The sequence below is a fragment of the Microtus pennsylvanicus genome, chromosome 1, assembly GCF_037038515.1.
Source record: "Microtus pennsylvanicus isolate mMicPen1 chromosome 1, mMicPen1.hap1, whole genome shotgun sequence".
NCBI classification, from domain to species: domain Eukaryota; kingdom Metazoa; phylum Chordata; class Mammalia; order Rodentia; family Cricetidae; genus Microtus; species Microtus pennsylvanicus.
In genome coordinates this window covers 162,040,372-162,067,878 of record NC_134579.1, presented here as the reverse complement: position 1 = coordinate 162,067,878, position 27,507 = coordinate 162,040,372, and the positions used below count along the sequence as shown (strand labels likewise).

The 27,507-nt window shown below is 41.4% G+C and overlaps 1 protein-coding gene across 1 annotated transcript in view; it reads right to left on the bottom strand.

Annotated features, from left to right (window-relative positions):
* Positions 1-11,972: 11,972 nt before the first annotated feature.
* The window catches only part of Lin28b (lin-28 RNA binding posttranscriptional regulator B), a 97,308-nt gene continuing 81,773 nt past the window's right edge, over positions 11,973-27,507 (bottom strand). Inside the window, exon 5 of the mRNA XM_075944242.1 lies at positions 11,973-16,537. Within this exon, the coding sequence (XP_075800357.1) occupies positions 16,171-16,537 (367 nt within the window). The 3' untranslated portion in view covers positions 11,973-16,170. The remainder of the gene's footprint in view (positions 16,538-27,507) is intronic.

Here is a 27,507-nt window from a genome sequence, read left to right as displayed (position 1 = left end):
ACTCTTCTCACGGAAACGTGCTTATCAGTGTCACTGATAGCGAAGATCATAATCTCATGGCGAGGAATCTTCAGAGAGCCACTTAGTCTGAGTAAGAAACCTGAAACTGTTTTTAAGGTCGTACCTCCAAGAAAGACAAAGACGTGGAGAACAGGAGCCCTAAGCCATTGAGTAGCCCTCTCACATAGCCTTGACTTCAGACGAGCAGAGAAGAAAATAGAAAAAGAACTCTAAGTGTTAGGTCTGTGGACAACTTTGGATCCATTTACATAGATGAACAAATATAGTTTTCTACAAAGCATAATAGAGTGAAAGTTGTTTGTACCAGTCTCCAAAAAGATGCTTCCTCTGGTTTTAGCATTCCGTTAGCTCTGAGATCAGTGTTCAGAAAATGTCCTGCAGAAATTATTCTTATGTATGTCCCTGATCTATGTCTAACATCAAGTCAGTTTATGACCCTAACGAAATAGTTATACTAAAACGTATTTGTCACTTAGACTATGTTGAAAGTCCTCAGAACCTACGTATAAAACAAATAGCACAGATGTAGTAGTCTATTTTTCTGGTCGGAATGGGAGCTACCCTACCTTTCTAGTTCTTTCTGAAACCCTGTTTCTCCCAGTCAACCCTGTTACACTCTAACCACGGGCACCCGTTGTCCTCGGAGGCTCTCCGGCATGCTGGATGAGTTTGTGTTGTTTGTTTTAATTCAGAGTCATCAATGTCTGCTTCCTGCTCCCATTAGGGTCCTCAACACACATTTGGTTGCTGGTGGGAAAGACTTTAGAAAAAGCTGGCAGGAACTGCATACTTCTTTGTCCCTGGTGCACTCAGGTTGGTCCTCCAAGAAAGGTCCCCTGCTAGAAAGTGGTGGGTCCCAGCCTCCCAGCTCCTCCTTTAGGGCTTGGTCTCCCTACAGACCCCCAGGGTGCCTCTCTAAGGGTTTAGTTTTTATTTAAATCCATTTGTTTGGTCATTTCTACAACTGCTCTATGGAGACCTCTGACCCTGTGATGCCTGTTTCTTTTTCCCTTCCATTCCCTGGTTGCCTACGTCTGTCACCAAGCCGGAGTGACTGGAGTGCCCACCTACTCAGCTCAGTCTCCAGCGTTTGGTAGCTCTGTCCCTGGCAGCAGCCATGCTTTAGTTAGCACAGTCCCTCGGAACACCTTGGGTACCATGGCATAGTGCAGGCGTTACAATGTATTGTATGTATACAATGATTGTAAGAGCCACGTACGTACAGGTTTCCTGTTAAACGTGCAAGCTGGTTTTAAGATGGAGAACTTCATGAATGCTTCACGTAGACACATTACAAGAAACTCCGGGTGCCATTTACAGTAGCGTTCACTTTATATTGTGTGTCTGAGTATAGTGTTACTGTTCAGATTCACTTCATACATTGTCATTTGATCAAATAAATTTTTACGTAGAAAGTGTGTGTGTTTTCCATCTTACGCCTCTTGCACTTAGGGCTTGGTCTTAACTCTATGCCCAAGAGCAGGTGGCATAGTTTACTGCAGAGGGTAAGAGAGCCACTCTGCTAAGCCGCCCTGAGAGTTCATCCTATTGGGTTGGTTTGTTTCGTCTGTGTTGACTCTGCTTGGCCAGATAAGAGAATGTTGCAAGGCAATGTCAGCCTTTGACAATTCTGAAGCCTTTGCAGTTCCCCTTCTGGCACAGAGATTCACTCTGAGCATCCCTCGTAGCTCCAGAAGGTTCAGTAATTCAGGGGTTTCTTGCAAGAGTCCGAGGCCCCTGCACTTGCCCTTGAGGACATTTTGTTCTTAGAAACCCACACTTTATTTCACCAGGTCTCCAAGGTTTTTTAAGGTTTATTTTATTATATGAGTGTCGGTCTGTATGTGTGTGCACCGTGTGCGTGCCTGGTTCTCACAGAGGACAGCAGAGGGTTTTAAATCCCCTGGAACTGAGTTACAGACTGAGCCCTGTGGATACAGAGAGCTGGACCTGGGTCCTCTACAACAGCAGCCAGTGCTCTTAACTGCTGAGCCATCTCTCCAGCTCCAAGTTTATTTTAGCAAAATAATAAGTACCTCACAGCTCTGCTCTGCCATCTCCTATATAGGAACAAGCACAGGCTCATACAGTTAAGGTCTGTGCTGTTATTGAAGTGTGGGGAGCAGATTAAGTATCGCATATTGTTAACATTCTCATAGCCATGTCAAAGACCCCAGTGCTTCAGGTCCCACAGAAATTTGCAAAACCTTTTTCTGGTCCAAGTACATGTGTTTACAGAGGATTGACCAGTGTCTATAGAAACTCAACTACAGCTTCCTCCTGGATGAGTACAGCCTGACAGTTTTCCTAAAAACACCTCCTGAGGACACTAGCTAAAGCTACCTCCTCATTCAGCTGTATACCACAGACCCGCCCCTCCCTTCACCGTGTACCACAGACCCGCCCCTTGTTCAGTGTATACCACAGACCCGCCCCCCCCAGCGTATACCACAGACCCGCTCCTCGTTCAGTGTGTACCACAGACCCGCCCCTCGTTCAGTGTGTACCACAGACCCGCCCCTCGTTCAGCTGACTACAGCTAAACCCACCTCCTCTACACAGATATATAAAATAAATGAGCTGAACTTCAAGCTTGCTGCTCCTGTGTCTCCATCAGAGCACGCGGGCCACCCAACCTCAGCTCCTCTGTACCATGTCTGTGTGTCTGTCCTTCCTCATCATCCCAGGCAGGCCAGTCCCTGACCCTTGCAGATCCTGGCATCAAAGCAATTGGAGAATTTGCAAGCAGAAGTGAAAACCATTCTGGTGGAACCCTTTACCTGCAGGGAAAAGCCAATGGCATTTTTTTCATCATTTTTCAGTGTGTGAGTGTTTTGCCTGCATGAATGTCTGCACCGTGTGCCACCTGTTGCCTGCAGAGAGGTCAGAAGGGGATGTCATGTCCCCTGGGACTGGGATTATGTATGTGCTGGGAATTGAACCCAGGTCCTCTAGAAAAGCAGTCAGTGCTTTTAACCTCAAGCCGTCTTTCCAGTCAGTCACCCAAAGCTGATATTGTTACCACAGTCATCAAGGTTCTTCCTACATCCAGTTCCTTCTCTCCTATACCTCAGCCAGGGCACATCAGCCACCTACTGTCTACTATGCCTGAGTTTCCCCTCCAGTAGGTGCCTCACAGTTAACAGTTACATCTTCCTGTTGCCATTTGTATCCCTGTGAAGTCCAGTGTGCTCTTGCTTGTCACCCTTTGTCGTAAAGACTTCATACACACTGTGACTGCTTATAGCTGGCATCCGTATCTATGGAGCCAGCCAGTCTTGAATCAGAAACACTGAGGCAGGATGTGGTGACACGTGCCCTTAATGCTAAGGCTTGGGAGGCAGAGGCAGGCGGAACTGAGTTTCCTGCCAGTCTGATCTACGGTGCGTTCCCAAACCAAACAGAGCTGCATAGAGAGACCCTGTCTCAGTTTTTCTAAAGTGGAGGGAATTATGTCTCTATTGAACCTGTGAAGGCTTTCCCAGGTTTCACTGGGCCCCCAGACACAGGGTAACGGCTTTTTACCCAGCCTTTGCTTTGTGTTAGGCATGCTAAGTCATCTAATGCTGAGTAAAATACATGTGTGTGTGGGGGGGGGCACAGAGTTTTGGTGGCTTCTTTCCCCGTTTTATGTAAGAGACTTGAACATCTGCTGGGGTTATAGAACCAAATCTTGCAAGTTAATAATTAGAAAATGTCAAAGGCAGGTTTATAGTAATATGAAATATTTAGATATTCGAATGGCAGCTGAGATATAGGAAGAATCACTTTGGAGTGTGTGGGAAGTGCGCCCTCTGCTGGTGCTACTGAGGTACAGCGTAGCCTCCAGTTCAGAATGTGCAACTCTAGCCAAGCACTCTTCTTACCTCTCTTCCTTCCTTCCTTCCTTCCTTCCTTCCTTCCTTCCTTCCTTCCTTCCTTCCTTCCTTCCTCCCTCCCTCCCTTCTTTCCTTCCTCCCTCCCTCCCTTCTTTCCTTCCTCCTCCCCTCCCTCCCTCCCTCCCTCCCTCCCTCCCTCCCTCCCTCCCTCCCTCCCTCCCTTCCTTCCTTCCTTCCTTCCTTCCTCTGTCTCTCTCTCTCCTTTTTCCCCCTCTCCCACTCTCTTTCCTCCTCCCCCATCATTTTTTTTTTTTGACACAGGTTTTGCTATTCACCGAGGCTGGCCTCCAGCCTCCAGCCTCAGCTTCCTGGGTGCTTGGATTGAAGGCATTCGCCACCACACATAGCCTTCTCTGTTTCTTAGAAGTCATACTCTTTAATTTAAAAAAATATTTTAAAATGTGTTGCGACCATTTGGAGTCCCGGCCCCCAGCTGCTCTTCCCTGCTAGAGATCTTTACTTTCCTTCGATTTGAGTTACTGAAAGCTGTGTCAAAGTTGTTTACCAGCTCTGCTTCATGAGCACGTGTTGTCTTGGCCTTGAGGATCAGAGGATGAGGTTTTCACCTGTTGGCCCACTTGACTGTTGGGTATATAACCTCCAGGGTGCTATTGAATAAAGGGCTTCTTACCAGTGACCAGAGGTCCATGTCCCTGTCTCTCTGTCTCTGTCTGTCTGTGTTTGTATGTTTCAACCTCTAGCCCCTTGCCCGAGGCTCGCGAACTGTATGGTAGCACATAGAGCGCAGACAGTTGTGTGCTGCAAAAATGCACTTCTATCTATATGATCTGTTGCACTGTGTTAATTTGCATAACAAATTTTACTGGTTTTGTTGTGCTGAGGAGCACAACTGCCCACGTGTGGAGGTCAGAGGTCAGCCTGTGTGAAGCCGGAGCATATGGAACACTGCCCATCAAATTTGGCATCAAGCATCTTCACCCTCCGAGCCATCTCACTGGCCTGAAAGGTACAGCCTAAATTGTTACTTCTAGGCCCCCTACTATAGAATAGTGTATCAGAACTTTACAATGTTGTCTAAATAGAACGGATCAACTCCTCCTCATCCTCCCACCCCAGCAGGAACTTATTACACTTCCAGAGAACGGATTGCATTATGACACGCTTTTCTGTGTGACATGATTTAGGTCATATTCCCTCAAGAAAAGCTTCATGCTGGATGGCGGTGGTGCATGCCTTTAATCCCAGGAATAAGAGGCAGGAAGATCTCTGTGAGTTTGCGGCTAGCCTGGTCTACAAGAGCGAGTTCTAGGAGAGCCAGGGCCACACAGAGAAACCTTGTGTCAACAAAATCAAAAGAAGAAAAAAGAAGAGCTTCATGGGGGTTCCATTTGGGACTAATTACTAACTGAAACAGCACGGGTTATTACTGTGTGCTTCTGAGAAGTGGGAACGCTACGTTTGTGAATGTGGCTCATAGTTACTGTCTGTTTTGATCTGGGGTGAGGCAGGGGACTGGAGGGAGGCTCTAGGGAACCAGTAAGAGTTACTGTATCAAGCATTTGTGCTTGAGGTTTCACCCTTCAGATAGGCCTGGCTTCCTTTATTTCTGTTAGGGCTTGATACAAGAGAGTCCACTCTGACTCTGACAGTCTCCACAGTGGGGCAGAAGCACAGAGAAGCACAGGATGCGAACATGGAACTCTGTGCTCACAGGGTCCAGGCTTCTGATCTTCCTGTAAGAAAACAAGCATTCATTACCGAAACGTGTTGGCCTGCCCATTTTTATCAAACCTCCCTGCCACGTACACATCACACCACCACACTTGCCGCAGGGTCGCTTCCTGGAGAGGACAGACAGGGTGGCCACGCTTCCCTCCATCCGCTGGGAGGCACCCCAGTCCGGCTGCACATTTCTAAGGGAAATTCAGGCTGTCCAGAGCACGCACGTTTCAGCCTTGGTCTGGAGAGTCTCATGCAGACACTGAAGATATTTAGTTCTAGGTATCAATACACACACACTCTGCTGGTTCCCTCGTGCACGCCTCTTCCTCCTCCCCATTCCGGCTACTGACCCGACAAGGGAGGCAGCCTCCACCCTTCTGTGTGACCGGCCACACACACAGCTGCTCCTCTTCTCTTACTCTCTCCTGCCTTCCTTCACTGATGGAGGAAGGTCATTGGTTAAAAAAAATAAAGAAACTGCTTGGCTGGCCCTCATAGGTTAGAACACAGGTGGGTGGAGAAAACAGAACAGAATGCTGGGAGGAAGAGGAAGTGAGCTCAGACTCGACAGCTCTCCTCACGGGAGCAGACACCTCAGAAGAGACGCCATGCTCTCCTCTCCTGGGCAGACGCACGCGATGAAGCTCAGACCCAGGATGGACGTAGGCTAGAATCTTCCTGGTAAGCGCACCTTGGGGTGCTACAAAGATTATTAGAAATAGGCTAGTCCAGGTGTAAGAGTTAGCAGAGAGGCTAGATATAATGGGCCAAGCAGTGTTTAAAAGAATACAGTGTCCGTGTAATTATTTCGGGGCATAAGCTAGCAGGTGGCTGGGGTGCTGGGGACGCAGCCCCACCGCTCTTATTACTACACTTCACAGGCCTGCCAAGGACTAAGCCTGCCCTCCTGGTCCTGACCTGTGGGGAAAGAAAGCAAAGGGTGTTTCCCCTTGCTGTGAGCTCATCTTTTCTCTTTTGTTCTTCGAGTCACTTGAGTTCTGATGCACAGTGAGGATTTGGAATACAGACGTCTATATTCCAGAAGAGCGAGCAAGGCGTACAGGTCTAGTGAGCTTTTGCTGACAGCTCCGCAGCAAGCAGGGAAGCGGACTATGATGTTGTGGAAACACGTCTGATGCAGCAACTTCATGTGGCTACTTCCTTAGTTCCCTCTCATGTGTTTTCCCATAAGGAAATAAAAGTGAACAAAAAGCGCAAGGCCAGAAGAGGGGCTGGGATACAGATGTTTGGGAGCCTTGACGTGGGTGCTGAGAACTGAACCCAGGTCCTCTTTAAAGAACAGCCAGTGCTCTCAGCCCCTGAGCCATTTCTCCAGCCCCAATCTTGAATACTCTCAAGGCTTGTTTGCTAGGGACTCCATTGCATTTACTTTTCTTTGTACTTCCCATTTCAAATAAACGCCTGCCAGGTGGTTTCATATAAGCCGTACCATTCGGTACTCCCCAGCGCCGGGGTCCACCCGGCTGACCCACCTTCCCGTGCACCTACTTAATCTTCTTGTTTCTAGCCTATTAACCCCATCTGTTGAATTATTGTCAGACATTGTAAGTTTGGTATCATCTCTCCTGTGTTTATTCCTCAGTGTAATTCTTATTGATTTTAATGCATCTTATTTATGTGTACGTAGAGGGTATCGCCTGCAGAGGCCAGAAAAGGATATCAAATCCTTTGGACCTAAGTACTGTGAGTCACCTGACCAGGGTGCTGGAAACCAGCGTCCTCTGAAAGAGCAGCAAGTGTTCCTGACCAACTGGTCCATCTTTCTAGTTCTTCAGCTAAGTCTTAAGATTTAGTCAATGTCTTAAAAAAAAAATCTATGTGGGATAGGGGGGATAGCTCAGTGGGTAGAGACACTTTCTGCAAAAGCTGGTGACCTGAGTGACAGAGAGAACACACTCCTGCAAGTCAGGACATGCATCATGGCACTCCCTATCTCTGTAGTAAATGCAGTCAGTTTTTAAAAGGAATCTCTTTTCCTAGAAGCCTCCATCTCTGTCACTTGTCTTTCAAATGTGCTCTTCCAGCAGCCCTAAACTCTATTAATTCCTTATTCCTCTGCTCGGAAGACAACTTCCTCTATTCCCAAAGCACCTGGGGAAGAGGAAGCACTCTGAGGGAGCTGATAAAGGGGTGCTGGGTCAGATGTCCTCAAGTCCCTGGTCGCATCAGCTGCCCCCAGTGCAGGCACCCAGTGAGCCATCAGAGCCCACGGTCGGTTTTTCTCACTCACTACCTCCCTGTGAACTGCTCAATTGTGACTTTGGCCTTTTTATGCTATTTCTTCTGTCTGGGATTCCCCTTCGTCCTAATGTACCTGGTGGTGCTCAACCTTCAAACTGAATGTACATTCATCAAAAGTGGTATTTCTGAATGATTTGTTTGAATTTTATGCAGATGGGTGTTTTTCTTGCATGTGTGCTTGTGTACTACATGTGTGCCTCATACCTGTAGAATCCAAAAGAGAGCACAGGATGCCCTGGAGCTGGAAATGGCTCATTGGTAAAGAGCATTGGCTGCTCCTGCAGAAGACCTAGGTTTGCTTCCCAGCACCCACGTGGTGGCTCACAACCCATCCAGTTTCAGGGAATCTAGTGCCCTCTTCTGTCTCCTGAAGGTGCCAGGCACAAACAAGGTATTCATACACAGTGCAAGCAAACCACTCGTACACAAAAATAAAAGTAATATTTTTAAAAGTGTGTAATAAAATGGTTGTGAGCCACCATGTGGATTCTGGAAATCAAACCCAGATCCTTTGGAAGAGCAATCAGTGTTCGTCACTGTTGAGCCACCCATCTCCCTTGAACAATTTTTATCTCTACAACAAAACTCTGTATGACAAATATCAAAGGAAAACTTCAAACTACATCTAATGCCAGGTAAATGTCAAGCTCCAAACTTGTCTAATGTAGATATATAGAACCCCATGTGTGTAAACGTGCACATCTGTAGATATGTAGAACCCCATGTGTGTATATATGCACATCTGTAGATATGTAGAGCCCCATGTATGTACACATGCACATCTGTAGATATGTAGAACCCCATGTGTGTATACGTGCACATCTGTAGATATGTAGAACCCCATGTGTGTATAGGTGCCCATCTCTAGATATGTAGAACCCCATGTGTGTGTACACATGCACATCTGTAGATATGTAGAGCCCCCTGTGTGTATATATGCACATCTGTAGATATGTAGAGCCCCATGTATGTACACATGCACATCTGTAGATATGTAGAGCCCCATGTATGTACACGTGCACATCTGTAGATATGTAGAGCCCCATGTGTGTATAGGTGCCCATCTCTAGATATGTAGAGGCCCCTGTGTGTATATATGCCCATCTGTAGATATGTAGAGCCCCATGTGTGTACACATGCACATCTGTAGATATGTAGAACCCCCTGTGTGTACACATGCACATCTGTAGATATGTAGAACCCCATGTGTGTACACATGCACATCTGTAGATATGTAGAACCCCCTGTGTGTACACATGCACATCTGTAGATATGTAGAGCCCCATGTGTGTGTACAAATGCACATCTGTAGATATGTAGAGCCCCATGTGTGTATATATGCACATCTGTAGATATGTAGAGCCCCATGTATGTACACGTGCACATCTGTAGATATGTAGAGCCCCATGTGTGTGTACACATGCACATCTGTAGATATGTAGAACCCCATGTATGTACACATGCACATCTGTAGATATGTAGAACCCCATGTATGTACACATGCACATCTGTAGATATGTAGAACCCCATGTGTGTACACATGCACATCTGTAGATATGTAGAGCCCCATGTGTGTATATATGCATATCTGTAGATATGTAGAGCCCCATGTGTGTATATATGCACATCTGTAGATATGTAGAGCCCCATGTATGTACACGTGCACATCTGTAGATATGTAGAGCCCCATGTGTGTATATATGCACATCTGTAGATATGTAGAGCCCCATGTGTGTACACGTGCACATCTGTAGATATGTAGAACCCCATGTGTGTATATATGCACATCTGTAGATATGTAGAGCCCCATGTGTGTACACATGCACATCTGTAGATATGTAGAACCCCATGTGTGTATATATGCACATCTGTAGATATGTAGAGCCCCGTGTGTACACATGCACATCTGTAGATATGTAGAACCCCATGTGTGTACACATGCACATCTGTAGATATGTAGAGCCCCCTGTGTGTATATATGCACATCTGTAGATATGTAGAGCCCCATGTGTGTCCACATGCACATCTGTAGATATGTAGAGCCCCATGTGTGTATACGTGCACATCTGTAGATATGTAGAGCCCCCTGTGTGTACACATGCACATCTGTAGATATGTAGAACCCCATGTATGTACACATACACATCTGTAGATATGTAGAACCCCATGTATGTACACGTGCACATCTGTAGATATGTAGAACCCCATGTGTGTATACGTGCACATCTGTAGATATGTAGAGCCCCCTGTGTTTACACATGCACATCTGTAGATATGTAGAGCCCCATGTGTGTATACGTGCACATCTGTAGATATGTAGAGCCCCCTGTGTGTACACATGCACATCTGTAGATATGTAGAACCCCATGTATGTACACATGCCCATCTGTAGATATGTAGAACCCCATGTATGTACACATACACATCTGTAGATATGTAGAACCCCATGTATGTACACGTGCACATCTGTAGATATGTAGAACCCCATGTGTGTATACGTGCACATCTGTAGATATGTAGAGCCCCCTGTGTTTACACATGCACATCTGTAGATATGTAGAGCCCCATGTGTGTATACGTGCACATCTGTAGATATGTAGAGCCCCATGTGTGTACACGTGCACATCTGTAGATATGTAGAGCCCCATGTGTGTACACGTGCACATCTGTAGATATGTAGAACCCCATGTGTGTACACGTGCACATCTGTAGATATGTAGAGCCCCATGTGTGTACACGTGCACATCTGTAGATATGTAGAGCCCCATGTGTGTACACGTGTACATCTGACATAAGAAAATTAACAAAACTGTTAATTGGTTATTTCTAGATCATAGGATGATCTTAGTTTTTTTCACATTTTAAAATAAATATAAGTATTATTAGTTATATGCATGTAATGGTATATTTTATTTCATATTTTTCCTCTTTAAATATTTATTTTTGTGTATGAGTGTTTTGCCTTCAGTATGTAGATGTGTACTAGCACCCCCAGAGGACCAAAGATGGCACTTGATCCCCAGGAACTGGAGTTATAAATGGCTGTAAGCTACCATGTGGGTACTGGGAACTAAACCCAGGTCCTTTACAGGAGCAGACTCTGCTCTTAATCACTGAGCATCTCTCATCCCCTGTATTTTTCTTTCCTTTTGTTTTGTTCTGTTTTCCGTATATTTTTCTTCTTAAAAACATTTTTCAGATTTTCTAAAGTACAATACAACATTTTTCAACAAAAACACTTTGTATAACAGAAAGTTCTTCATACACGAAGAGAAGTGAGTCTATCTACTGATATATGAGTGGCTTGAGACCACAGAAGTCGTCACTTAGATGGTTAAGGATCAATTACACAAACAAACAAATATGAAACAAAATTGGGGGCTGGAGAGAAGGTTCACTAGACACTGGATAAGCCTGAGTACAGTCCTTGCAGAGAACCTGTTGACAGCACCCACGTCAGGAGGCTCACAACCCCTGGAACTCCAGTTCCCAGGGATCCAGTGCCTCTGGTCTCCAAGGGCGCTTGCACACCCACACGCCCGCAATTTAAAAAGTGTTTTTAACTCTTAAATGTAAACGATGTAGGGGTCATAAAACAACAAGTAATAATGAAGTCAATCACCAGGAATAGAGTGGAAAATGAGTTTAGTTATGGGACTGAGCAGTGTTTAGAACGGCGTCACCCATTTCTTTGACAGGGCACCACCACTGCACACAGTTTCATCAGTTTACACTAACGTTTTAAATATCTGGTCCTGAGTGTCCTAGCTTGTTCCTTCCAAATCCTTCATAATGAGGAAGAACCTGTTAAGAAAATTCTAAAATGATTTCTCCAAAAGGTTTTTTTTTAAAGCTTCATGACATTCCTTCTGACCACAAGGATATATCTTGATTTACAAGTTTGTATAATCTCTGCTTGATAATACTGGACAATCCTGATGAAGACAAGCCCCAAAAGAAAAACTTCATGCTTACCACCACCAGCAGACCACGCTGAAACCTTTAACTCAGCCACACCTTGGTGTGAATACCTCCTAAAGGCCCTCTACCCATTTACTTAATTTCTCATACAAGTCAACACAGAATATCTCCAAACCCATCATAAATGACAACACTGTATCTTTTATTTTCTATCATGTAATTTTAAATCTCAAAACATCAATAGCTAAGAGAGTAGGACATCCGGCATGAAAAGACAACACTAAGCTGAAGTCTGCAGAATGGTCAGTCCACCGAGGTGACGGAATGCAGAGTGCCATTCTAATAGCAGCTCCTCTCTTGTTCTTTGTGGCGACAGTTCAAGTGTATTTTTAAAAATTTTCACTTGTAAACAACATGAATCAAAATGGCCTATGAGGTAATCTAAGCACTACAAGATAATTTTAAAATACTAGATAAAACACCGTGTTAAAGACAAACAGAAATCAGGGTTCACTTTGGTCTTTATATGGCTAGAGTTGTTAACAGTGCGTGAGACACACACTGATTAAAGCCAGCTTGGTGGTGGGCGCCTGCGGTTGACAACGTCAGTGACGGGAGAGGTAGTCGGCACCATCATTTCAGGCTGGGAACGGCCAAGGGTAAGCCACGGGCGTGTTAACGTCGGAATACTTGCTCACATACAGTACTTTGTTCCAAGCGTAAGATCCACAATGCGTCACAGGTCACCCTCTCACTGTGACAGAACAACCGGGTCACAACTCACACAGGCACATCCTGAGGCTGCTGTCAGTATGTAAGACAGAACTGGATGCTTTCAACAAGTTGTTCTTTTTCTAAAACAAATAAATCTCATTAAGACATCTAGAAAATTAAAGTCGACGCAGCTGCACTTGCATATAATTTCCTGGATTTTATAACAAAGGTGAAATACATATATATTTTAAGATAAACATTTCTTAGAGAAAACAGATAAATTAATTTAAATTAACTTAAGACTTAATGAGATTCCCCACATCCTGTCTAATCGCTCCTACAGTGAGTGTCACAAAGTCTATCAACACTTGGGGCCTTCCATTCACAAACTACGTGCAACCAGTGGCATCTCAGGCCTGCACTGGTGCAAAATAAATCTGAGCCAGAGTACAAAAATAATTGGCAATAAAAACCATCCTATATTTGGGAGGTGGACTGATGCTAATATCGTGATGTCTTTATCCTTTCCGTTAGATTGCACGCTAAAATTTCTAAGTTATAAGCAGATAAAAATCTCCCTAAATCATTCATTTGTAAAAATACATCCAAAGACTAGAAATACAAGTATAAAAACGTCTCCACTATGTCCTGCTGTGTAGAGAATGAAGGATCTGCAGGCTAAAAGGCTGGTAGGGCATCATTTTTGGAATTACCTTTGTGTTGACATGGAGGGTGGGTCAAAAGGTAGCTCGATTCATAGACCATCGCCCCATTATTAGGAACCCCTGAGAAAAATGGTGCTTCACAGACTCCTTTCCCTCCTGGGTTAGGAGTGGCACTGCACTTTCAGTTCCTCTATGGCAGGCAGGCGGCCTGCTGCTGGTTTGTTCCGCACCAGGGGCTTGTAATGATGAAATCTGCCTTGTCTTCAGTGCAACAAAGATACACGTGAATGGGTAGGAATCTTTTACATCATGTTTGCTTCTGTGCACCCTCCTGCTCCCACCTCTAAGCAACAGAGCTGTTTTCAAGACTGTTTCTGTGTTGTTTTGCTTAGCATAAAGAGTGCCTATACTCCTTTACACTCAATACATGTTAACTTTAAGGAAATGCTTGGAGACTTTGCTACCTAACATGAGAAGTCCTATTATTCACAGGCATTTTGGAGAAACATGCAGTTTAAAACGCCTATCTATGCTACAGATTGAAAGTGTCTGTACCAGAGAATTACTATAAGGCTGCAGCAGCATCAAGGTGTGCTATGTAATAGCTAGGAGGTAGCCGTTTGCTGTAAACGGAATGTTTCACCAATGGGAATGAGCAATGTGCTCATCTCAGTGAATTCACATCTGCAAGGAGTGGACGAGTTTGCTTTACGAGGCTTTTCACATGAAATAAAAACAGGAGGACCAATACCTGACATTCAGAATTATAATCGATGTCAAACTCAGAGGTAGTTACCAACAAGTACATGTACGAACATAAAGACCTAATTTATTTGGCTTGTTTTGAGTAGGCAGGGCGATAGACTAGTCTGTAAAGAAACAATAAAAACATCACATTGTATGTTCCCTGAGCAAAGTTCTTTGTCCTGAGCATGTAACAGTGACAATATTTTCATATAAAAAATAAACCCCAACTTTAACCATAAGGTTCTGTATGTGCTCTTAGTAATTCAGTCTGCTTAGATGCTGAAAAATGTCAACTGCACCCATAAGGTCCATAGTTCAAGTGTTCCAGAATTTTCTACTTAATTTTTAAAAGTGATCTCAGCTCTGAACTTTCATATGTAAACAGAATGTCCAATTTTCAAGTCCATAATTTCCTATTTCTATAGTCAAGGAACTTTGGTTTGAACTTTCAAAGTCACCTGTCATATTTTGCTTGTACAACTGTTACTTTGTTCATTATACTTGGGCGACACTTTGATTTGTCTACATAATTTAAATAAGCTTGAAATGCTCACATAAGGCAAGGCAGTACTTCTCTATGGCTACGTCACATTCAATATCGTCAACAGTAAGCTCTGCACTACAGCACACTGACACGTCAACAGAATACTACGGGAATTCTCATAAATACTGTCAAGAGATTCAAGCTAACCTGGAAAGGACTGGCACACGGGAGGAAGGAACTCCTCAGCAGAATGCATCTCATTTGAGTCACGATGCTTTCTTGTTTGATTATCTGAGCTTATACCAACAGGCCCATATAAATTATATTTACTGCCAAAATTATGCACTGCAATTCCTTGGTACCTTCTTGGAGATATTTCAAAAGTTTTTTTTTTTTTAAACATGATGGAGAACAGAACTATACTAAGACAATCTGTTCGCAAACTGAGAATCCATCTGAGAAGATTCTTATCAATAGCCCCAAATGCTCATCCTGAATCCATAACTTAGGTTACTTCAGCTTCTATACTCCAGGCAACTGCCATGGCATCAATGTTACCACAGAAAGTATTTCTGGCCACATGGCAGTGGGGATTTGGTAATTCTGCTCCAGGCTTATCATTCTAGCTGCCTGCCACCAAATGCTACTCTTTTTAGTATCAGCCACAGACTGTATCTGTTGGGTAACTGTAAGCATCTACTTAATTTTCACTCTAAGCCCCATTATTTTTTCATTTCTATGGTGTTTGTTTTAAAACAGATCTAAGGATTCTATGGGGATAATAAAGACAGCCACTAAAATATACCCAAATAATTAGTTTCCTTTAAGGCTTCAGTAGTAAGTAAGGAGACCTTCCCGTTCTAAGTGATGGTTCAGGAGCTGCTTAGTCAAGGGAGGCTTCCGTTGCCATAGTCCCTTAAAAACCTAAGAAATATGTAAAAGACCTGGTATCAAAATACCACTGAAAAGGATTACACCATGATATTTATACATTACCCTCCCCTTCATTCTTCTTAATAGGCATGTAAATCACAATCAGAACAAAAGACACTGAAATACCAGCCCAGAAACTTCACATTCATTGTCTTTCTGGAGTTACGTATCCAAAAATAAAAAGCTTATGGCAGTCAGAGGCATTAGAGTTAAGTTGCCACTTTCAAACAGGAGAAGGCAGATAACAGCAAAAGAAAACACTCCATCAGCACCAGGACACAGCAGTGAATCCAGACTTGGGAGGCACCGAGTATCCCAAAAACCTTTAGTACCATTTGACTGGCAGTCTGAGATCTGATGCATACTTTGGTTCACAAAAAAGTAACAGTCAGGAGGATCTGTTTATGTAATATAAAAGAAAATTTAGAAAAAATTCTAAGGGTTAATTATGAGACCACCTCAAATGCTTCACATGGACTTTCAATGCTTGGAGATGCCCAATTATCTGTGGGAGAGTATGTGCTTATATCTCCATAATACATGTTTAAAGACAGGCCTATACACACATATATCTATACACATGTATGTGTATGTATACACCTGGGCTCCGATGTGAAATACACATACACATAGACTCAAGTCTCTCTTCTCACTTATGCAGCACAGACTATATGTATTTCGAGTCTATAAAACATGAAACCCTGCTTAAATGTAATTTGCTCAAGAATGATTTGTCTGATTAAGAAATTCACAGTTCCTCAACAGTAGTTAAAATCCCGGTCAGCTGCTATCTGTAGAATACTATTCCCCTGTGCTTGCGTGAGGTAGACTTCCCAGCCGGGTGAAGAAAATGCCGACGAGATTAAGATTTTTTCCGTTTCTGAATTGAAGGCCCCTTTTTGTTTGGCTCTTCTGTTGCTACAAATGCCTTCGTGGAAGAAACTTGTTGGGGTGACCTGTCTGACAGCTCTGCCATCTCTGACCTCGCCTCCTGAGGAAAAGGTGATGTGTAGCCATGGCCCCCTCCCACTTCTCTTGGCGAAGCAGAAGTGCAGGGCTGGGACTCTGTCTCCTGTCTTCCCTGAGCGCTGGCGGGCGGCTGTGCGATAATCCTGTGCGGGCAGTTTGCTACCATGTGCATGATGCTCTGGCAGTAATGGCACTTCTTTGGCTGAGGAGGTAGACTACATTCTTTAGCATGATGGTCAAGGCCACCGCAGTTGTAGCATCTGCAAAGAAATAAGAGAAAAATATCTTAAAAGTAGGTAGAGTGTATAATTAATGAAAAACAGTGGTTATTAAAATAATTAAATATTAAAATTATTATTATAAATAATAATTATTGAAATAATAATTTACATAGATGTCAACTTTAATCACCAAAGTTCAAAAGCTGTCGATGAGATCAGTTTATTCAATGTGACTTGATATGAACCATTTATACTATTTATACTGGTTGCTTTAAGACTTATCATCACCAAAATGGCCCAGCGACTTTAGAAATTAGTTGGTGAAACACAACAGTCAGTGAAAACAAAGGCACCGAAAATGATAAGGATTCCCATACAGAAATGAGACACTCAAGTTTAATGGTGTATTGTGAAAGAATAGTTTGACCCACTAGATGGCAGTCAATGATAAACCAAAGATCCACCAGCTGGCTTTAAAAATGAGTATAAAAATATAGTTGTCTGTCATGATAGAAATTAACTTGCTCAGCCTTTAGGAAAATTATAGTCTAAATTAAGTTTTATGGCTTAAAAAAAACTTCAGTGTTTATTATTTTATCCATGGAAGCTAATAGGACTAAAATAATTTTTTACCTTTGTATAAAATTTAGAAGGAAATTTGATACCTAAGCTGTCTAGTCAAAAAACAAACAAACAAAACAAAACAACGGTGTCCAGTGTTTTACAAAGCATGAGGCAAGACAGTGAGTGTCCAAACCAGAACAATGCTTCAAAGAAGCATCCGAGGATGGAGACCAAACAGTTCAGTCTAATGCTAGCTGGTACCTGGAAAAGCTGGCTTGTTCTTCCTATAGACACTAGCTTTCCCTTAGAGTAAACTTCCCTAAACTGAAGAAAGCATAAACCTCACTCTCATTTGTTACCTAAGTCTGAAGGGACACTGGAGACACTGACAGGGTTCCATACTAGATGCTGGATATCCAACTTCTAAAAACGGAGTAAAGAAATTCATTTACTCAATTCCAATCATAATTTCCTTCTCAAAATACAGTTTTAAAAACGGAGACACAGAGACTGGAGAGATGACTTAGAGATTAGGAGCACTGGCTTCTATTCCAGAAGACCCAGGATCAATTCCCAGCCACCACTGTCTGTAACCCCAGTTCTAGGGGATCCAACAGCCTTATGCAGACATATTAGCAAACATAACACCAATGCACATAAAAAATAAAAAGGAATTGTCAAAAATGGAGGATCTCAGAAGCACTTGTATTTTAAAAAGTTTCGTTCTGAGTCTTAAAGATAGAATTTGCTCACTGATTAATGTTTCCAAACAACTGTTTTAGAGGTTTTTATATTAAATTACTTTCCAAGTACAGTTATAATTCCATATTTCTCACCATAAAGCACATTATAAATCAGTATTTTTAAAACTGAAGAGCAAAATATATGATAGATGTAAAAAGTGGTTTAAGACTATATAATTAATTATATTGGTATGTTTGAGAACGCCAAGCTTGGTAACTTAATTATTTTACATTTAAAAAACAAATTAGTTACTAGTAATTTAACAAGCACTGTATGTAGATACTCAGCATAAATTAAGGTTAAGCATCGTCTGCTTCTCCATTTGCAATATTAGCATTATTTATTTATTTACTTACTTATTTAATGTATGCATACTCTATATGTATGTACAAATTTATGCCAGAAGAGGGCATCAGATCCCACTATAGATGGTTGTGAACTGCCATGTAGTTGCTGGTAATTGAACTTAGGACCTCTCCTCTGGAAGGGCAGCAAATATTCTCAACCATTGAGTCATCTCTTCAGCTCCCTGTCAATGTCATCTTACAGAACAGACAAGATGGGATTCTATTCTTTGTAAAAGCCAATAGGCACTTGTTTATCTTAATAGACTGCATTATGTTTTCTAATGTAAAGAGAGAAGTCAAGAAATAAAGTGTTTTAATTCCTTGTTGCTCACATATACACCATAGTAAATTAAGTACTGCAGTTCAGATACAATACCCACACAATGACCTGAGAGCATAAAGGGAAACGAAGAAAATTATTCAGCCAATGCTTGAAGTTCACGCCCTCAAAATAGACTGGAAAATGTCACCTATGAATCTGACCACATTACTTACTGATCTGATTTCCTGTATAATGAGAAGAGGAATTCTTACATTAAATTTGCCTTTTGCCCACCTGTAAGGTATCTTTTTTTGTTCTTCATTACATTCATGTGCTGAGGTCAGAGGACAGCCAGGAGTTCATTTTCAAAGACAGAAAATAGGAGGAGACTCTAGGAATAGAGCCTACTCTCCTGCGTGCACAGCAGGTTCAGTCACTGTGGCTTGTACTGCCTTTTCCAATTCAGGGAACCATTCTGCCTACTCACTGAACAAGAGCCTGGATGTCAGAATTCTACTTTTACAAATGGATCATCATGTTTCATGAGCCTGGTTGTAAATGTTATTTTAAAGAAAGATATACAACTTTAGTTTCCCAGCATTTCAATGTGCACATGTACCTATTGGGATTTTTCAGGTTATATGTTAACATTAGGGTCACTGCCTTTCACACTGATGATGAACATTCCTTGTGCATGTGTAGAGCCTTAAAAGGGGAAGTAGTATTCATTTCCCTCTTCTATTTAAGCAGCGGCAATTACTTTTACCAAGAACTTAGAACATGCCCATTATGGAACCCTTCATCCCAAGGGAATGACATGCTAACGTTCAGCTGCCTTTCAGCTCATAGATGATACCACAGCCACACATGTGAAACCTGCTGTACATGGGTCTAGACACCTTTATCCATACTTTGTACTTCTCCAAATCAGTTTGTTTTTATTTCATTAGAAAGGATTTTATATTATGATGTGGGTATCAAAATAGTAAGTGTAGCACACACAGCTACAAAGCTAACAAATGGGGAAAAAATGTCATGGTCAAAGGATTACATAAAGAAAACTATAGTCATGCTTTGTCATCAACTCCAACAGCCTGGCCTAAAAGTTAACATGATCTATTGTCTAGCATCCAGGACAGATCCCCAGCAGTGTTTTCAAAAAATTCAACCAAATAAATCATCTGTTCAGTATGTTATAAAATGCTGAGCCAATGGTACCAAGTAGGCTCTCTTATGCATTAAGCAAAAATATTAACAGAATTGTCCAATTTAATTTTAGGACATCATTGATTTCTTTGTGGAATCATTTGATAGATATGTTAACTCCAATGAGGTAGCACACATTCTATCAGTATTACTTATAATAGTTTAGAAGATTTTAAAGGTGAAAGAAAATTAACAGTAAATATTTTTAAGACTACCAAATTAAGATTAAAATTTCTAATTAAAAGGAGAATTCCATCAGTAAATAGAACAGAAGACCTGAGATAGCAAAGTTAACAAAGAAGAAATTCACAAACATCTTAAGGTTTTCAACTTATTTATTTCACTTTATTATGAAATAAGCAATTGTATATGTATATGTGTGTGATGTGTGTGTGCGTGTTAGTGTTAAAAGCATATCAAAATTTCTGGTGATTCTGTTTTTAAAAATAAAAACTTTGATTTGCAAGTCAGAATTTAGCTGTTAACTATTACTCTTAGGAAATTAACTTTAGTGAAATAAATGAATATATATTGTATTTTTTCTTTTAAAAACAATTTACGGGGTTGGAGAGATGGGTCAGTGATTAAACACATGTACTGATTTTGCAGGTGACCCAAATTCAGATCCTCATAACCCTGTTGGGGGGGCTCATACAACCTCTGTACCTCTAGCTCCAGAGGAAGGGTGATATAAGATTCTCCTCTGTATGCTGTGAATAGCATTGGTGAATAAAGAAATTGGCTTGGCCTTATAGGGTAGAACTTAGCTAGGCAGGGAAAACTAAACTGAATGCTGGGAAGAAGAAGGCAGAGTCAGGGAGAAGCCATGTAGCCTGGCCAGAGACAGATGCCGGAACTTTAGCTGGTAAGCCACAGCCATGTGGTGATACACAAGTGAATAGAAATGGGTTAAATTAATATGTAAGAGTTAGCCAATAAGAAGTTAGAGCTAATAGGCCAAGTAGTGATTTAATAATATGGTTTTTGAGTGGTTATTTCAGGTCTCAGCTACAGGGTGGCCGGGAAACAAGTGGTCTCCTCTTGCAACAGGAGGGATACTTGTAGCCCCTATTGGCAACTGTACTTACTCACTTACACAGACCCATACATACACAAATAACTAAAATAAAATCTTCAAAATGATTTGCTTTTATGTATGTGTATGTATGTATGCCTGCATGAGTATATGTGTACCTTGGGTATGCAGGTGCCCACAAAGGTCAGAGATCTTAGATCCACTGGAATCAGAGTTGCAGGCACTCACGAGCCACCTGATGTGGATGCTGAGAACAGAACCCTGATCCTCTAGAAGGTCAGTAAGTGCTCTCAACTGCTAAGCCATCTTTCCAGCCCAATAAATTGTACTTCCAAATGACATCAGCCAGAATGATTAGAATTGAGAAAGTGGGAGTATTACATTAAAATGTACTTTTGTAAATAATACTTCAATGCCTACAAAGTCTTTACTAGTTGTATGTTTTCCTTCTGTTCTAAAAGTGACTTGGAAAAAATTCAGGGAGTAGTCACACTGTAGACATTCAGGCAACTATCTAAAAATATTATAAAGAAAACAAATTGGAATGGTTTTCAGTGTTTTTAAAATGAAAAGGATTTACATAGAAATTCAAATCCCTGTCTGATCTTGTTTTCGGGGAACACAGGCAAAGAACAGGAGAAGAAGGGAGGTATAGGAAAGGCGTAGATAAAACTCCCAATTCTAAATGAGAAGCCATGGGGACTTAAGAAAATCAGATTGGAAAGTACTTCAGTGAAGAAACTGCAGAAAGCTGTCCAAAGAGATCCTTTACCATTCTCAGTTTTTTATTACAGCTAAATAAGTTCCAGAAACAGAGGGCAGAGGGTATAGTGCACACAAGGTTATCAACAGCATACAGAGAGAGAGAGAGAGAGAGAGAGAGAGAGAGAGAGAGAGAGAGAGAGAGAGAGAGAGAGAGAGAGAATACATTTCTCAGCTCTATACTTTTCTAACATGTTGGAACACGGTTTAAATTCAGTTATCTGTTAATCAAGCCATCAGGTAGTGATGAGAAATAGATGGGTTGTCAGAGAAGCCAAGAGAGCCAAGAAGTCAAAGACTGACAATGTAGCTCTTATTGGGAACACTTTCAGAACCTGTCTGTCCCCTGTAAGATGAAAGAGGCAGGCTGTGAGAGACGATTTTCACAAGCCCCATCGTGTGCCGACTTCTTGTTCCTAAGTTGCTATCTCTGTTATTGTCTACAGGATTCGTCTCTAAAAGTTCCAGTAGTCATGAAGCTTTAGTAAACCACACAACCAGAGAGGCCCTTTATCAGTCCTCCCTCCCTCCCTCCCTCCCTCCCTCCCTCCCTCCCTCCCTCCCTCCCTCCCTCCCTCCCTCCCTCCCTCCCTCCCTAATTTTCTATCTTCTAATCTCAGTTTCAGACTATTTAAACTAAGGTATGGTTTGTAAGAAGTTCAAAGGGGAGTGTCTTACCTGTCAACTACTCTACTGACCTCTTTTATTAGTTGTTATATGATGAGGAATTATCTCTACCACCTACTGGTTAGTGTGTTCAACAGTTTATAAAACCCATTCAATCACTTTCCTAAAAGAGAACATACACTGTGTGCAAAACTTTCTACTAGATCCCAATGACAGGCATGGTGATAATGAGCTGGATAATAAAATTTACATGTTTATGTTGTCACCTTATTTAATGTCTTCTATCTTTTGAACTGTCTCAGGTTTATTAGCTTTTTGGCTCTGATTAATGATGTGGTCTGGCTTGTACAACTAAAAATGTAGCAAAGTAACTTGGGAACCAGCTAAAACACACCAACAGCTCTTCCCAAAAGCCTTTCATCATCTTATAAAGACAACAAGATGATGGAAAATGAGGGGATAGAAGACAAATGGCAGTTCAGGTCACTGAAAAGTAGAGACAGAAAATGTTGTAATGGGTTTTAAAGAGAAGAGAGGGGGAGAGAAACCATCAGAGGGAGGCATGGGTGGGGGTGCCCAAAGGGAGCCTTTTTTGTGTCAACACAATTCACTCGGGGACCCTTATAGACCAGGTACTTTGAAGTTTATCTTATTAAATTTAAAAGCACTTGGTAGATTTTTCAGCAACTGCATGAAACTCTCAATAATCACTTGTTGAGAGTTAACTGTTTTACATCACACTGGAAGAGCAAAATAATGAATTCTAGGTCACAAGTTACATTTTTATTTGAAATAAACATTATCTCTCTTGGGTGACAAGCAGCATCTCAGACAGGTACTGTTCTGGCTAATGGAAAAGACTGGTATGTTTGTGTTTTTTTCTCCCCTAAAAGAAAGATACGCTCAAACACAGATAACTTAATGTGTTCCACTTTCTTGGGAGTAAAAGCAGCTTGTTATGAAACAGGGCCAAATCCCAGCCACAGTGGCCCCTCTGCCAGTAAGTACCAGACAATGAAGAGACGAAGAGAGTGTCCAGTCTTAAGTGACTTGTACTCATGGACTCACAGAAGCCGGTGCCTTTCTGTAGCAGCAGGGGTACAACCATTCAAATACAAACCTGCATTCTGGTGGAAGCTTTTAGTTTTTCTTTTATTATTTGGTCATGTTTATCTTTAGGAGTAAAAATTTTTATATATATACAGGAAGAACATATATTTAGCTTGCATCCAAAAGGTTAAAATAGGAGGTCGTCACTTGGATAGATGAATATGAGAGTGATGTATTACTGATTTGTTTGCTAGTAATTACTGATGTTTGCTCGCTTATTTATTTCAGTAGCTTGGCTGGAAATGTGGAAGTGCAGAGCTGCTTCTCACGGGGCCATTCCAAAGTCTCCATAGATGTGACATGACTCTGCCAAAAGGAACACAGTTCCACCAGAACTGTGGCAACTTTTACAATTTTTCTCTTGATCATCACATGATTTAAGTTTTGGTGTGACTACACTAAAATTTTCTCCAAAGAGCAATGAAATTTATTTTAATATTAAGGACCGGACTGGATGCCAACCATGAGAGCACATACTTTTAATCCCAGGATTTGGGAGGCAGAGGCAGCAGGATATTCCTGGAGTTCTAGGCCACTCTGGTCCAAATAGTGAGTTTCAGGCAAGCCAGGGCTACACAGTGACAACCTGTTTCACAAAAGTTTGCATAATAAATAAATACAAATATTAGACTGAAGCCCCATTTTAAAGTAGGCATTTCATCATTACTTGAAAAAGGAATAATTTATCATTTACCAAGTAGATGTAGACATTAAACAATATATGAAAGAACTTAAATAACACAATAAAAACACCTTGAAAACACAGGTCTATAAAACAAGAATTTCAAAAGTGACCAGGTCACACACACGCACACCCCTCTTTGTTTAAAGAGAAGCAGACAGCATGAGATTTCAGAAGAAAGAGCAATATACGGAGACCACAAATCAACTTTGGTGGTATGACTTCATTACTGTGCAGCTTTTCTGCAAGTCAATGCCCATAGCGGGCAAATCAAAAGTTGTCACTCTGGGATTAGCCAATATTATACCTGCTGGGTTATGCAGAACTTTGATATCATAATGATAGAGCTACCTTTTTTTATACAAATAATAATGTTGATAGGATCTGAGTTTTTATGAAGATAATATTAATACTCCCTCCCCTATTTTATTACTGAATTGGTAAGGATATTCATAAGTTCATTTTAACAATGTTTGTTTTATATAAGCAACATTAATTTATAGAAAATTAGTGTTCTTAGGAGCATGTTACATAGTGTGATTTATCTAAAATGTGCCATTGGGAGCAACTTATGTTGCTAAAGAAACTTGTAACTATGTTGAAATCAGAAAAGACTTAAAATTTGGGTTAGAGAATAGCTCAGAACTTAAGAGTGCTTCCTCCTCTTCCAGAATTTCTTAGTTTGGTTCCAGGCACCCAAATCTGGCACCTCTCACCTGCCTGTATCTCCAACTCTATAGGATTCAACATCTTTTGACCTCTGCTGTGATCTGCACTCACATGGGCACCCCTCCATATACATAGAAATAAAAAACAAACAAAACAAACTGAAAAAAAAAAAGAGACAGAATTAAGACTGTTTTAGCTTAAATCTCTAAGGCTTGGCTTCTAGTGATCAGTGAGTTTGATATTTCATTTCAGCCCAGCTCCTGCCTAAAAAAATAACAAGGAAAGATGAGAAGTAAATAGTCGCTGTCCTAACTCTCTGGTCAAATTGGTTCTCTTATGACTAGCTGATACCATCCTTTGCTAAGAGTCAATTCTACAATTGCTCACCATGTGAGCAGGTGAAAAAAGACCAGGGTTGGATGGTTTCAGTACAGAATTCTACCAGAACTTCAAAGAAAAGCTAATACCTATACTCCTCAAATTCTTTTTTTAAAAAAATATTTATTTATTTATGTATACAATATTCTTTATGCGTGTATGCCTGAAGGCCAGAAGAGGGCACCAGACCTCATTACAGATGGTTGTGAGCCACCATGTGGTTGCTGGGAATTGAACTCAGGACTTTTGGAAAAGCAGGCAATGCTCTTAACTGCTGAGCCATCTCTCCAACCCTCCTCAAATTCTTTTACACAACAGAAACTGAAGGAACACTGTCAAACTCTTTTTGAGGCTATAGTTACCCTGATACCGAAACCACACAAAGACTCAATGTCCCTCCTTAACATTTAGCAAAAACACTCAATAAAATACTGGCAAACCAAATGCAAGAACATATCAAAAGAATCATCCACCATGATCAAATCAGCTTCATCCCAGAGATATAGGAATGGCTCAACACATGAAAATCTGCCAATTAATTCACCATATAAATAAACTGAAAGAAAATAACCATATGATCAACTCATTAAATGCATTCAACAAAATCCAACACTCCTTCCTGATAAAGTTGTTGGAGAAAACAGGGATGCAAGGAACATATCTAAACATAATAAAAGCAATATATAGCAAGCAAGCCAACAGCCACAATCAAATTAAATGGAGAGAAACGCAAAAAGATTCTAGTAAAAGGAGCAAGACAAGGCTGTTCCACTCTCTCCATATCTATTCTTAAAGTGCTAGGTAGAGCAATAAGACAACAAAAGGGGATCAAGGGATACAAATTGGAAAGGAAGAATCAAACTTCTGCTATTTGCAGATAATATGCTAGTATACATAAGTCACGCCAAAGCAATGTGCCTTACCCTCTTAGGAGTGGATGGGGGTTTGGGGTGGAGGCAAGGTAGAAGGAATGGGAGGAGGGAAGGAGTGGGAACTGGGATTGGTATGTAAAATAAAATATAGTTTTTTTAAAAAAAATAAAATAAAAATAGAAAAATTATTATAATCATATTAAGTGAGTAAAGAAAAGAGACAGAAACTCTTTTGAGTTTAGGACTAGTCTGACCTACAGAGCAAGTTCTAGGCCAGACGGAACACATAGTGAGATCCTATCTCAGCAACAATAAAAAGACACTAAGAGGGAAAGAGAACAGGAAGAAAAACGAATCCATTGAGTCGATCACTCTGATGAATGTTAAAGGTAAGAATGTTCTATACTTAAAGTCCAACAAAAGCAGCCACCCTCTCTTCAACAAGACCATAAAGTCAAGAACAATTCAAAGTTTTCCATGTGAGGGCATGAGATGAACAGAAGAAATGATTAGTATTCACAAACTGACACATGCTGATATCATTATTATACTGTGTAATAAGGATAACAATTTGGGTCTGTTACATTTACACCTTTATTAACTTTCAATATTTTAAAAAGGTATCATTTTGTCTGTCTTTATAACATTAATTTAAAATATCATTTTAAGAGTCTTCTGGCTAGTTATTGTAATTCTAGCTATTCAGAAAGCCAAAGAAGACCCTGATTCATAACTTACATAAAGACACACACACACACACACACACACACACACACACACACACACACACACACACGGAATTGGGGGAACCACCTCTCTTGTCCATAAAAAAAAATCCACCCAAATTTGTGTATGTGTATGAGCCTCTGCCATCGCCTGTGGAGATAGGCCAGAGATTGGTATCTGACGTCAGGGTGTCTTCCTCACCTGCTTCCCCATCTTATTTGGTGACTCACTTTTTGCAATGCATGCCACCACCCCTGGCTGCTCATGTGCATATGTTCTGGGAGTCCTCATGTCTGTATGGCAACCACTTTACTGACTGAGCCATCTCACAAATGCTTAAAATATTTTGCAAACTAAATAGCTTACTAATAAATGCTATTTATATTTTACAGATACTCTATTATATTATTTTTCCATTTATATATTTCCATTGCATTTTCCATTTCTTGTGCACTGTGATTTTCTTTACTGTCTTAGTTAGGGCTATTATTGCTGTGATGGAACACCATGATCAAAAGCAACTTGGTGAGAAAAGGGTTTATTTGGCTTACATATCCTGGAGCACAGTCCACTGAAGGAAGCCAAGGCAGAAACTCAAACTGGGAAAGAACTTGGAGGCAGGAGCTGATGCAAAGGCCAGGGAGTACTGCTTACTGCCTTGCTTATCATGGCTTGCTGGGCTTGCTTTCTTAAGAATCCAGGGCCATCAGCCTTGAGGTGTCCCCCACAATGAGCTGGTCTCTCCTTCATGAATCACTAATTAAGGAAATGCCCTAGAGACTAACCTGCTTACAGCCCAGGCTTCTGGAGCCATTTTCTCAATGGAAGTCCCCTCCTCTCAGATGGATATAGCCTGTGTCAAGTTGTTGGAAAACTAGTCAGCACACCTATTCTTGCATTTTAGGGCGAGGGAGGTTACTTAGGGTGGAGACCAAAGCCTTGCATACACTATGCACATGATCCACCTCTGACTTCCTTTACCTACAGTCTTCGTTATACTTCTGGGCCCTACCCTTATTTCGAT